The sequence below is a fragment of the Phycodurus eques genome, chromosome 1 (assembly GCF_024500275.1).
Source record: "Phycodurus eques isolate BA_2022a chromosome 1, UOR_Pequ_1.1, whole genome shotgun sequence".
Classification (NCBI taxonomy): domain Eukaryota; kingdom Metazoa; phylum Chordata; class Actinopteri; order Syngnathiformes; family Syngnathidae; genus Phycodurus; species Phycodurus eques.
Window position 1 is genome coordinate 48,118,479 of NC_084525.1, and position 13,480 is coordinate 48,131,958.

Sequence of the window (13,480 nt, forward strand, 5' to 3'; positions counted from 1 at the left end):
TGCTAATCGCGACGACTCTCATTTGCATATTTCCACATGCTTTCGCGCAAAGTAATTTTGTACTTTGCTGATGGGATCCTCCTGGAACTCCAATTTATCCAAGCGGCATCACGAGGAGGAGGAGGAGGAGGAGGAGGGCTGTTCTCACGCATGCGCACTTGCGTGTGATCGCAACGAGTGAAAGTGTGTGCGTGTGTGGGGCTAGTTCTCACACACACAAAGCCACGCCTGACGAGCCCAAGTTTGCGCTCTATCTTTTTAGGAAGCTCCCTGCTTCTCTCTCTCTCGCCACTCAAAGGCCGCGTTGTGCCAGGGACGCACCTCATCCTCCTCCTCCCCCCCCTCGCCCCCCCCCCCTCCACCTCGTCACGGGAACGGCCCGCAGCGCGTTCACGGGGTGCAAGGTCGCGATTTAAACAGTGCAGTGTCAAAAGAGAGCGTGCAAGGCAGGGGGGGGGGCGCCCGGCAAGTCCAATGGTTGCCATTGGGGCACAGCGAGCAGTCAGTGGCGTTGACGTTGCGCACCTCTTCTTCTCCTGTTTACTGACATAGCAAAAGTGATCTGTATGGTCGCGGAGGAGCAGCAGCGGCAGCGGCGGCGGCAGCAGCAGCAGCAGCATGGTTCGGGAAACCAGACATTTATGGGTGGGAAATTTACCCGAAAACGTGCGCGAGGAGAAAATCATCGAGCACTTTAAGCGGTGAGTAGAAAGAAAGTGTTTTGCAATCTCCCTGCTCGCATCTGTGCAGCATGTCGGCGTCCCATCTTAATCAGCATCAGCGTCATCTAAGGTGCACGCACTTGTTTCCGTGTGCATGTCGGCATTCCCACCATCCCCCCCGAGCAGCCCACCTGTCCACCTGCGCCAAAACGCCGTAAAAGCAACTTCCTTGGTTATGGGACGCCGAATCGTCACCGTCAATATTCAGTGGTTGTGAATCGGGATCCGATCGCGCGTGAGCTATGATGCGTGTTGCAGGATTTTAGACCCAATCCACACAGGTCAGTAATAGTAAGCAGACGTCGCGCAGCCGCAATTTATTTTGTGGGCTTTTTATTATTATTATTTATTTATTTATTTATTGATTGCAAATTGGATGTGATTGCACTGCAGTAGGAAGCCTCGCGACTCCCTGAAACCAGCACACGCAGGCGGTTGTCATTGTGTCTTTTGTTGCTGGGCTCGATTCTGGAGTTATTGTTGCGAAGGCATCGTGAGGGGAAATGTCAATTGTCGCGCGCCTTGCACGCTTGCAAGCTGTCAGGGGAAATCACAGCTGCGTCCGCGCGTGCCCCCAAAACGCCAAACCGCGCAAAGCATCCGCGTCTGCGTTTCTCCGCCCGTCCGAGGCGTCGCCGCATCAAATGCACAACGTCAATGCGAGCGAGCACGGAGCGTGCGTGCGAATTGCGCGACGACGTGCATCGCCGTTGCGATGGCGCAGGAGGAAGATGCCTCCCTCCGCGCCTGCACGGGTTCCACTGAGCGAGCCGAGGAAGGCGGCGTGCGTGCGTGCGTGCGTGCAAGTGTGTGTGAGAGGGGGAAAAGGAGATTGTGACGTGATGTGTAAAATGGCGTCGAGGCTTGTGCGTTGTTGTTGGGACCTGCTCGATGCCCCAAATGTTTTGGCACTACAACAGCTTCGAAAGGTGCTGGCAACCTTTGAAGTCATCTTAAAATGACCTTTTCTTGTCATGAATGCAAAGTGATACAATGCTCTTTGTATCCTATTGAATTTATGTCGTCATTCTCCCCAATATTGGGCACTTTTCATTTTTTATTTTTTGGTTAGTGTGCGCGCAGACCACGTGAGACCGTGTTCACGTTTGGTGTGTTTGCAACCTACTGGTCATCGTTGAAATTCTCCCAAAATGTAAGATCCATGTAGTCCAAGGTCTGAAAGGTGGATGACGAGGTATTTGGCCAACCTGCCCGCGAGACGCGCTAGCTAACTGTAAGGAGCGAGATTTCCCCCAAAACGAGTCATGACGGTCTGTCAAAATGCCGAGTCTGGCTGGATTGGCCACGACAAACCAAAAATTTGGAAGCCATTTTGGCCACTTCTACGAGTCCTTCCAAAACTCGCCCGAGACGGAACGTCTGAAATGACGAAATTTGAACCGAGTGTCCAAGATGGGCGGACGACGCTAGCTTGCCAAGAATTTGCATTTTCGTGATTAGCGTGTGGACAGAGCTTGGCAGCAACATTTCACGACCCCGCCATAAAATGCAACCCTTTACAACGGCGTTCCATTCCGATGGCGTAAACCAAATTTGTATTCGAGTCGGACTGGGCCAGAGTCCATCACTGACTTAGACTAACCGAGTAATAAAGTCAAAATTAGGCAATATTTGAACGTCTAGCCCAAAAATATAAAACAAGTAAATTGAGAATGTGTGCCGCTGAGGTTTGCTTAATAAACGGTAACCTTTCCCGTCCGTTCGTGTGTGTGTGTTAATCGGGGACTAATGCACAACAACAACAACAACAACAACAACATCTCAGAGAGATCGCTGACGTTTTACATGTCACCGCCGCGGTGGAGCAAGCTGTTGAGCTCCTTAGCTCGCTAGCTCACTAGCTCACGGGCTAGCGAACATATGGCACAGTTAACTTTTAATTCCGGTTTTATTCATTTGGGGGTAGGGTGCATGAGAAAATTCAGAGTAGCAGTAGCATCCACTGTACTTGTCTGTAAGCATAAGTATGTTGTTGTTGTTATTAGCACTTGTCGCGTTTGCTTCCCATTCCCTTCGTTGAAATCCCATCGTACTATGCAAGTGTTCATTCTCAAAAGAGCTCCCCAAAAAAGACAGACACATGCCACTGTGACCAGCAACGTGGAACGGTTCAGGTCAAATGGTTTCCAAGGTCAAAGGCTCCCTTGACAAATTGAAATGCCCAAGCAAAGTGTTTCAGACCAACGAAAACCTTGTGGAAGCAAGCTTTTAAGCATTGCGCATGTGAATGAATTCGGAATTCTGGCTTTTCCATTCGATTCCGTTCATTCGCACATAAATAGCGACTGTGTGAGTTCTCAATGTGTCAAATCGATTTGTGAGATCTGATCTTTGATCTTCTTTCCACTTAGCTCATCAGTTTGTTTTTTTTGGTTCCCCCCCCAACCCCCCCTCTCTCCAGATATGGACGTGTGGAGAGTGTCAAAGTCCTGCCTAAACGGGGTTCAGAGGGCGGCGTTGCGGCCTTTGTGGATTTTGTGGACATCAAAAGTGCTCAGAAAGCTCACAATGCTGTCAACAAGATGGGGGACAGAGACCTGCGCACTGATTACAATGAGCCGGGCACCATTCCGAGTGCAGCGAGGGGGCTGGACGATAGTCTGTCCTTAGGCTCTCGTGGCCGGGATGTATCAGGGTTCACACGGGTGGCGGGGGGGGGCGTGTATGGCCCCCCCACGTCGCTCCACAGCCGAGATGGACGCTATGAACGGAGACTAGACGGGTAAGTGGACACAGTTTCTATGACGGCAGGGGGAAGCGTGCTTTGTTAGAAAACGGCTCATCTTTAAGCGTCTTTCTACCGTATTCACTGACTTGTTTAGGAGGATATAATTGTACAGGGATCCCCTCCAAAGTCAGCTCTCCTGGATTTATTCGTAAAGGTAGACACTGCATTACTTGTTAACACCTTGTGACTAAGCGCGTACTCACATGAGGCAATGCGTGCCATGCTCGCGCCCACTTGACACCTAAAATCTCGTAGCCTACGTTTGCGTAGCCGAGTGCGAGTGGCCGCTTCCTCCACTTTTGTCATGCTTGCTCATACTCGTGCACATGGGCAACATGGGCTCGTCACACAATTCACGGAATCAGGCTATTCGTGGGGATCGGGACCGAGCTCTCGAAAAGGTAGTTGAAAGTTGAGAATTTCCTATATTCATAGTTTAAACTGTAAATATGCTCAAAAACTTTGATTTAAAAAATCATTTTATAACGTGACCCTTTAAAAATGGCTTACAGGTTATTTGAATTTGGAAAAAAATGCACCCTGAAAGTGCATGTGCACGCACACGCGGGGAAGACTCTCCTAAGTGCCACAACAACCCGGGCTAAACTTAGCTCCACCCCGACATACAAGCTTGTCTCTCGGTCAAACCGTATCATTTCAACATACAGTACTTGGAGCAATTTCTGAACTACTTTCCTATTTAGACAGGGCTTTGGCACCATTTTTGGGCACCTTGGGGCATTTCAAAAAGAGCACAAAAACTGTGAATAGGTGAGTTTTTGAATTTAAATTTTTGGAATTTTTATTTTTTGTAGTGAATAGCTGCGGTCCCACAGAGGAAAAAAACAACACAAATGGGCAATTTGTGAACTGACAATGCTAGCTATTCATAGTAACTACCACCTTGCACAATTGAAATAAATTATCGAATCAATCCACGCACAAGATAAAAAAAGAGAGTCCAATATACGCTCGGTCATGCAATGAACTATCATGCAATTAATGCCATCACTCCTCTCGCCGGACTACAAATGATTCAGTCAAAGAAATCAATCCATGGCACACACCGTCACGCAGGGGCTCATGCGTGCACAATGTACGTGCCCAATGCTTAATGTGATGGCTCCTCTCGTTAGTTTTTCACAATTACCACCATCTTGCGCAGTACGAACAAAAAAAAAAAAAAAAAAATACTTGGAGTAGAAAAAACCCAATTGGTCATGCATGCGTATAATTCATTTGATCTGTTTTTTTTCTCTCCAGTTATTTGGGCAGAGTTGAACAAAAGAGGACTTGAAATAATCTACAGTCAGTTAAATTGCTGTGACATGCTGCCTTGTACAATAAAGCGATGGCACACACAAATGGGCTGAAGCCCGAAAGGGTAAAGAGCGTTGTAAGGGCAGGTCTGCGGGGGCAGGAGAGGGACGGCCAATCACGGTTGTGTATCGCCTAATGTGAGTACGCGCGGTCTCGCGTATCTGGTCGCCCATGGCATCAACGGCTAGATTCTATTTGTAAGAAGAAGCAACATTGTCAGGTGGATATATCATTTGTGGAGGGTAAAGATTGGACATGGTACATTTTCCCAGGATTGTTGAAGATGGCTAAATGCAGGGGGGCTAAAGAGAGAGTGGTCCAGCGACTGGGATTCCTCTCCTAATCTGGAGTTACATGGCTGGCCTGGTGGATTATATCACTGTTTGTCCTCCATGTAGTCAAACAAAACAAACACAAACAAGCACACATACAAGACGGCATTTTTGGACGTGTCTCATCTTTCAGTTCTGCACACCGGAGTCATCGTGGATAAACTACACGGGAAATATATCCCCCGCTGCTGGATTATCTCCGAAAGGATATTCTATCCTACCAAAGGTAAAGGGTGCTTTCTTGGCGTCTTTTTATTTATTTTATTTGGAATTCTGTCTGAGAACAGGGCATTACAATTTGAGACCTCTCGGAGACCACAAAAACACGAGAGCCATAAGTGACCTTAATTAATTGGGATGTTTTTTTTATTATTATTTTTTTTTAATTATTATTATTTTTTTTTATTTTTTATTTTTTGGTCAAGGACTAATATGGACAATGTTTGCTGCCTGGAGAGTCTTCACCTCCTTACTGTTGGAGATAACATGCCTGTGGAATACCTCCTTTCTCTCTCTCACGTGGAACTATAAGCATTGGATGAAATCCAAAACTTTATAGTCACAACTTTGCTGCTGTGTGGACTGCATACAGACTCGCGCACGAACAATTTATGTCAACCTCTGACTATGCATTTTCTCCTCACTGCAAAGAAATGACTACAAGATGGATTACCACTGATCAGTAAGACTCGAATGGGCTGAACTGGACTTATGTCTCTCCTTTGTGGAATTTTTGTGGAGCTCACGGACAAAGTGGAAGTCTAGAATTGGAAATCAGTCATGGTCTAGTTAAAGATGGACTCTTGGATGTTATGTATGAATGAAAAACTCGCGCACACATCCCTGGATGGATATATGGACTCAAGTTGACTCATTCAAGCATCCGTAACTCCTGAGCTTGGATCCCATTTTTGCACTCCACCTCCTCGAAGGTCCCCTGCCCTGAAGATGAGGATTACATGGCTTTTTTTTCATATTAACAGTGTTACTACTTCTTCTTCTCTCCCACCTTCCACTCATCTTTTTTGCCCAAACAAAGTTCTATCTCCCTGTATTGTATTTGGAATTATAGCTCAAGTTACCACTTTCTCAAAAGGTTGGTATGTCCTGCCCTGCCTTTGTATTTTAGCTGTCCTCGCTAACCCCCGTAGTTTGCACCGCTGACTCTTGATCTTCACACTAACCGCGCTAGCTGCTGCACTCTACACTGTACCTTACCTTCTATTGTTTCCCCTTCTCTTCAACTTTCCTTACCTGACCAGCAGCTGTCATGACATAACAGTAATGCAGTGGTAATGATCTCACAGTGATTTCCTGTATAGATCGCCGGCATGTTTTCTGCTTTCAAATCAGTGGTATGCTCCCATAGGAAATCATTGATTTCCAGGGTCAAACCGTTGTCAACTTTGCAAGAAATATTTTAACATTGGTAGCTGTCATAAAAGTGTGTGTGTGTGTGTGTGTATATATATATATATATATATATATATATATATATATATATATATATATATATATATATATATATATATATATATATATATATATATATATATATATATATATATATATATATATATATATATATATATATATATATAAACAAGACATTAAAACAACAAAATACTCTTAACTTTAAAGATGTTTCGGGCCATTTTTGAGACATTGAATTGAATACAGTCAACAGTACTTCCAAATTGTTTTCGTGGGATCCCATCCCTCGTTGTCAGTCCTTGGTCCTCGTTGAACTGACACTACCGTAGTGTCTTGCGTGATATACTGGCGTCTGACTCTGGTTTTGTTTAGTTTTTTTGCCTCACAGTTCAAATATAACGCACCCTTGTTTCGCAGGGTGTGTGTCCCTGGGCCAATCGCGATAGTTGAAAATTTGCAATGTAGAGCGAGCATGTTTATAAAAAAAAAAAAGTTTTTGTTTGTTTTATCCCTCCCACATGCTTTAAACACATTTAATTTCACTAAAAGAGAAAATCTTAAAAAATGAAATCACAAGTAAAAGATATTGAAAATAGTCTACCTATTTTAGTCCCTATGGCTGGGTAAGATTACATAGGCCAACGAGAGATTTGACCACGGCGTGAGCCACCGACTGTTTAACTTGATAAAACTGAATGGAACGTGCATTTCACACAAAACAGTCACACTGAGAAAACACATTACTGACATTTTCATCATACAGTGGAACCCCGAATTAGCGGCAAGAGGGGCGGGGATCATCCGTCACAGCCGATTGTCCGGTATATTGAAGCCCCCCCATTTATTTATTTGTGGCGATATGCACCCATATCATTGTACAGTATAAGATTATTTTTTTGTACTTTTTCTCGTGGCCTAAAACACCCAGTACAAGTTATTGTCAATAAATCTAAAAAAAGCTTGAAAATGTTTGAAAAGTTTTTAATTTGATCCAAACTTATCATGCTGGTGTGCTTGATGGTGACATTCTTGACGTACTCGTAGGCGAGTCAAGGGGGGGGGGGGGGGGGGGGGGGGGGGGGGGGGGTCGCTTTCATGAGCCGCGACGAATTAGTGTGCTTTGTATTTCCAAATCTGCTGCCATAGACGAACGGCTTGACAAAAAAAGGAAACTGTTACCGTGCCAAAAATAGCATGTTCCAGAGACGGATGTGTCGTATTCCTCTTTAAGTTTACACTGCAGCCATGTGCGCTCTCTCTGTGCAAAGTACTATGCGACTGAATCAGCTGAAAATCAACACCCTACCTTCGCCCAATCGTTTGCATTAAAGAGAAGCTACTGTGCATATCGAACTTTTAACAAGACTCAATAAGGAAACATATGAGCGCCCAAAGCTGGAAGTGTGATGAAACAAATCGATTTTACTCATCATTAACTGCATACTACTGTAATTATCATGGTAATTTAAATGTACATATATTGGTAAATATTTTTGCTATATTTCATTTTCATTTTTTCTTGTTTAGGGGGACTAAGTTGAATGGTGGGTACGGGGGTGCACCCGAGTGCCCTCTATTGACCAGCCGCCACTGTCTAAAAGGTGGAACCTAGTTGGGTGCCGTGTTACGTCTGCGCGTGTCTGGGACTCTCGCTAACATAATTCTCCAAATGTGCTTGCTTCAAGCTGTTTGTCTTGTCTCCAAGTTGAAGTTTACAGTAAAAATGACATAGACAACAAAATAGAATTAAACGCATATTTAAACAACAAAATGTTCGACCAGCCATATAATAAGAAAAGTTTGCTAGCTTAATGTTAACACGCGAGGTGAAATGTTACAGAGTGGCTGATGGAAATTCGCATTGATGTTACAGCAAATATAAACCTTGCAACAACTGCTACTTTTAGCACACATTGAGCAACAACAAATTCAAACGGGGATACATACAACATTATGCACAGGCATTTATTCTCTCTCTTCTTTGGGAGAAAGGGGGGGGGGGAAAACTCGATTTAAATTTGGGACCTTCTCTGCCTCCTCTTCTTGCTTTTCTGCCATTATGCTGCATGTCTTCCAGTAGTTCTAAGTGCTTCCCAGCATGTTGTGGTAGTATACTGAATGCACGCAACTCTAAATTTGGATTTGTTTATATACTGCAAAAAAAACGATGGCCCAGAAATCTGTGCTATACCAAGTGCGCCAAAGGTGAACCGTAATGTAAGTGAGGGTTCATGTTAATAACAATAGTTTATTGTTCATAAAATGTATTATCAAAAAAATATAACAGTAGTTTTCTTTTTCTTCTTTTGAGCAAATTAGGACATTTTCAATGTGGTCCTTATGTCATACCTTTTTTTTTTTTTTCCTTCTTTTTTTTCAAATTCAGTATCTGAATTTGAATCTGAAAATGTGCAAATTGAATGGGTTTGTCGCGGTTTAGTCGAAGTCTGTCAAAGTGTGTTTATGTAATTCTGCTCACAAACACAAATACACAATGATGTCATCCTAATCTCCTTGACAGAGGTAAGGATGCTCGCCATATTTTTCTGTTCCTGCCACGTACTGCTTTTTCCATTTTTCGAATATAATTATAATTAATAATTATGATTCCGTTTTGTAAACTCATTTTTTACAGGGACAATGCACAAAAGAAATTCGACCAGAGTTAGCTAAAAGCAAATTTGCATCTTCTGTCCCGGAGGAGGTAGACAAAAAAACTAAAAAAGTTTCTCCTGATTCAAAGTCTTATCTTAATTCTAATTTCCAGGGAAAACGAGAAATGATAAGCGTCTCTGAATCAATATTTGTAAAATTGTCTAATCATTAGTGTAATATGTCGCTACACCATAGGTGTCAAACTCTGGGGCCGGGGGCCAGATCCGGCCCGCTATATCATTTCATGTGGCCCGCGTAAGCAAATCAGGTGCGTCTACTTCTGGACCATAATTTCAAATTGTCTTCACTTTTAATGATGCGTTTTAAAATTTTGAAGTTAGGAGTGATGCGGACAGGCGGGTGCGTTCGTTGTTTGGACCAGTTTCAACTGTACAAAAACCAAGCTGATGTACAAAAACTGGGACCGACGTTTGGCAAAAAAAAAAAAAACATACGAAAACCAAGGTTCCGCTGTATACGTAATGATACGTTGAGGCGGTTATACATTTATATGGTTCCAGAGTCACAACAGCTCTCTGGGTTAAAGCACAACTACAATGTGGCTTGCGACAAAATTGTGTTTTAGCACTTGATCAACGTTACAGAATATCATGGAATCGCATTCAGAAACGTCCTCCTTCGAGTACATGGTTTGAAATAATGACTACTTATCATCTTTGTTTCTCTATGTCAGGGCTGTCAAACTCAAATTCACGGTGGGCCAAAATTAAAAACTGGGACAACATCGCGGGCCGAGCTCAATATTTAATGGAAAATCACTGCGATGTGCATGTTTCCCTTCTCTCCAGAAATGTACCGTTAAAGTTTATCATATGACAGCAAACGTAAATTTAAACTTCAACACTGAATCTGGAAAAACAAACTTCAATATTATAAACACGAGAGTAAATTTGCCCAAGGAGACTGGTAGCGTAGTTGCTAACGACTGCAACAGAAAGGGAAGGGGCGCTCGCCGGTCTAGACTGATGGGCCAACACACTAGCAAAGCATTGTGGGATTTGTAATATTAGTGGTACATGTGCGATATACTGGCGGGCCAGCTCTAATACACATTTGATATGGTCTTGCGGGCCAAATATAATTACATCGTGGGCCAAATTTGGCCCCCGGGCCTGAGTTTGACATATATGCTCTATGTTAAGCAATTTTCATGACGACTGGTGTCAAATTGTGCTTCACAACAAATGAAAAGGTGACCTCGGAAAATCTTGCGTAACCTTTTCAGATTGAAATGATTTGGAAAAAGGTTGTTTTTGTCTCAAATGTATTACATTTGGCTTATTTCATTATCCCCCTCCTCATTTTGTCTTCTAGGACTGCTGAAAGTCGAGATCGACCATACGATCACGGTGCTTATGGTCACCACGAGCGTCAAGGAAGCAGCTTTGAACGCCAACGGCACTATGACGCAGACTATTATGCGAGGGAAAGGACTCTCGGCTCGTCTGGGAACGGCTCCGGTGCATCCGTGGGAAGCAGTACAACTCTGTCCTCCGGAGTCGGCGGCATCGTGAAAGCCGTTGCTGGCAACACCGGAACAAGTGGGGCGGCAGGGGCCACCGCGGGGGGAAGTGGAGGATCTACATCCAGCGGGGTTAGCTTCTACCGCTCCCACAGCAGGAGTCCGTGTCGTTTCGAGACACCGGAGCCTCGTTACGAATCTCGGACCAGGGAGCCATTTCCTTTGGCCAGTGTGGTTCACAGTGACATTTTCAGAGAGGACAGGGCTCGGCGCGGCGAGCGCTCATTTCGACACAGTCGCAGCCGCTCTCCGCACTCTGCGCTTTCGCGAAACCCCTCACCCCAGAGGCTGGCAAGCCAAGCTAGTCGGCCTCCGCGCTCCCACAGCGGTTCTGGCTCTCGCAGTCGCTCTTCCAGTTCAGACTCGGTCAGCAGCACCAGCAGCAGCACCAGTGGCAGGTGAGTGATGCTTTTGAGTTTCGCTTTCATGTTTGTTGTATACAGTGGTGTCTCCTTGTACGAATGAACGCGGGCAGGGTTTGTGAACGGAACCGAGAACTGTGGGAGCCCTGGTTTTCACCGTTGTGCTTTTTGAACGGGCGATGGTGGGTGTAGACATCGAGTGAGTTGATGACGGCTGGGTGATTTACCAAACATGGGTGCGCTCGGTGGAAGCTTGGGTGTGTTCTGGACGAAAGACATTTCGGTGTTCACAATATGGGAGCAGGATTGTGCATTTAGTTGGATCAACCTTAGGGTTAAATTCAGCATTCAAACAAATGAATAAAAGGAAAAATGATGGGTGAAGCGAAGGACTTGATTTGGGTACTGGAGGTTTGAGCCCGTGAATCCCGCTGCAGACCAGACAAAAATCCAAAATCGGGACCTGCCCTCAAATTTCTGCCTTGCTTGGCTTGCCTGTGTGTTAATTGGATTGAATGATGAAAGTGCAAAACGTAACCCGTGTTTGTGAGATGCGGACAAGTAGCATGTCCTTTTGTTGTCTGTCATTTTAGCCATATTGAAGAAACGTTCGCACTACTTTAGTCGCTGTGCTACTGTTACTTTGCAATAAACTCCATCGTCATCACATCTTTGCCATCACAATCTGATCCAGAACCTGGTACTCAGTGGTAGAAGCAAAAGATCATTTATTGGGTTAGTCGTTTCAATGCTTACAGAGCTAGTGGTAGGGTTTTCTCATTTGGGTTTCCATTTCAGGGATTAAGCATGGGTTAGGGTTTCAAGACCGTGTTCGGGGTTCAAATTATAATATATATTGGCAAACTTCAATGTAAAAATTATAATGGAAATATTTGTGATTTGGTTTCATAGTCCTTTAGAAAAGCTGATTGTCTACCAAAAAAAAAAAAAAGGTATAATGTAATTTTGAAAACATGGTGCAGATCTCAAAACTAAAATTCGGCACTCTGTGGTGCAAACTAACAAATCCTGGCTGACGTATGCGGTAACGTACTTGTTAATTTTGCGTTTTTGGACGTGTCTGGTGCTTACTTTGTAGCTGTTGTATTACTTATCCAGTCACTTAATAATTTACGTGCATGTTTGCTGTTCACAGTAATGTGGTTTCTGCCAGACGTTTGTGAAAAGTGTACCGTACCGTGTAAACACTTATTCAGGTATTTCAGGACTCTACATTTCACGATAGCTTAGCGGTTAGCATGGCTTCACCGACTTCTCTTTTCTTGCTTGATGCGTCACAGGCTTAGCCCCTCGTCCTCCTATAGTGATATGAATACTTGTTAGAAATGTTGCTTACTTGCAGACGTGGAAGCAAAGCTGAGCGATTGAAAAGAGCGGTTGTGCATTGAGGATGGACAGCATTTAGCCACGTTAACTCTCCAGCCGCAGCTCGTAGCTAGCTGGTGTGGTACAAGATAAGCGTAGTGCCGAGCGTTCCCACGGTAGAAAGGATAGTGACTGTTCACCGTGGAAGCACAGTTATCTTTTTGTTCTAAACCAGAAAAAAACAACGCTGGCAACGTCTCCAGTTCCGTGGTCAGACATGCTTGAAACCATTTTAACACTGAGGCAGATACAATAACGTCATTAACAAGCTTTTAGCGCTATTGATCGGAGGAGTACAAATCGATACAGTAGCCCAAATTTCTTTAACGTCTACCGCATATACTGCGTACCCCCGACTTGGTCAGCATCTCAAGACAGTGTAAGGGTTTCAAAGTAGGGCTTCAAGCTGTGGATAGGGTATCAAGCCTGGGTTAATGTTTTAAAGGTTTATGAAGTTAGGGTAAGGGTTTGAAGCCAGGGTAGAGTTTTAACTAAGGTTTCAAGTCAGTGTTCAGGTTTTCCAATTTGCGTTTCAAATAAGGGTCAGGATTTAAATTAGGTGTGTAATTTCAGTGTTTCAAGTTACCTTCCCGTCCTTACTTATTTATTCATTTATTTGCTTCGTGTTCCGCAATTTAGTGAAGATCCAGCTACGGATCTCCCGCTGCCGAGTGAAGTACAGACAGAAAAGAGAAGCCAGCATCACTGATGCACTTTCAGCTGTTTATTGATTGGGACAAATACAAATACATAATGAGCTCTTTAAAGTTGCGACAAACAGTCAAACATACAGTGGGTATGGAAAGTATTCAGGCCCCCTTAAATTTTTTCACTCTTTCTTATATTGTAGCCATTCGCACAAAAACTTAAGTCAATTTATTTCCCTCGTTAATGTACACACAGCACCCCATATTGACAGAAACAAAACGGAATTGTTGAAATTTTTCCAGAATTCAAAAAAAAAAGAAAAACTGACA

General features: G+C 44.1%; 1 protein-coding gene across 2 annotated transcripts in view; it reads left to right on the top strand.

The window, feature by feature from the left end:
• The first annotated feature begins 173 nt into the window (after positions 1 to 173).
• spen (spen family transcriptional repressor) overlaps positions 174 to 13,480 on the top strand; it is a 29,369-nt gene continuing 16,062 nt past the window's right edge. For both annotated transcript variants that reach the window (XM_061696598.1, XM_061696607.1), the window contains exons 1-3: positions 174 to 701; positions 3,145 to 3,465; positions 10,548 to 11,153. In XM_061696598.1, coding sequence (XP_061552582.1) covers positions 619 to 701; positions 3,145 to 3,465; positions 10,548 to 11,153 — 1,010 coding nt within the window. In that variant the 5' untranslated portion in view covers positions 174 to 618. The remainder of the gene's footprint in view (positions 702 to 3,144; positions 3,466 to 10,547; positions 11,154 to 13,480) is intronic.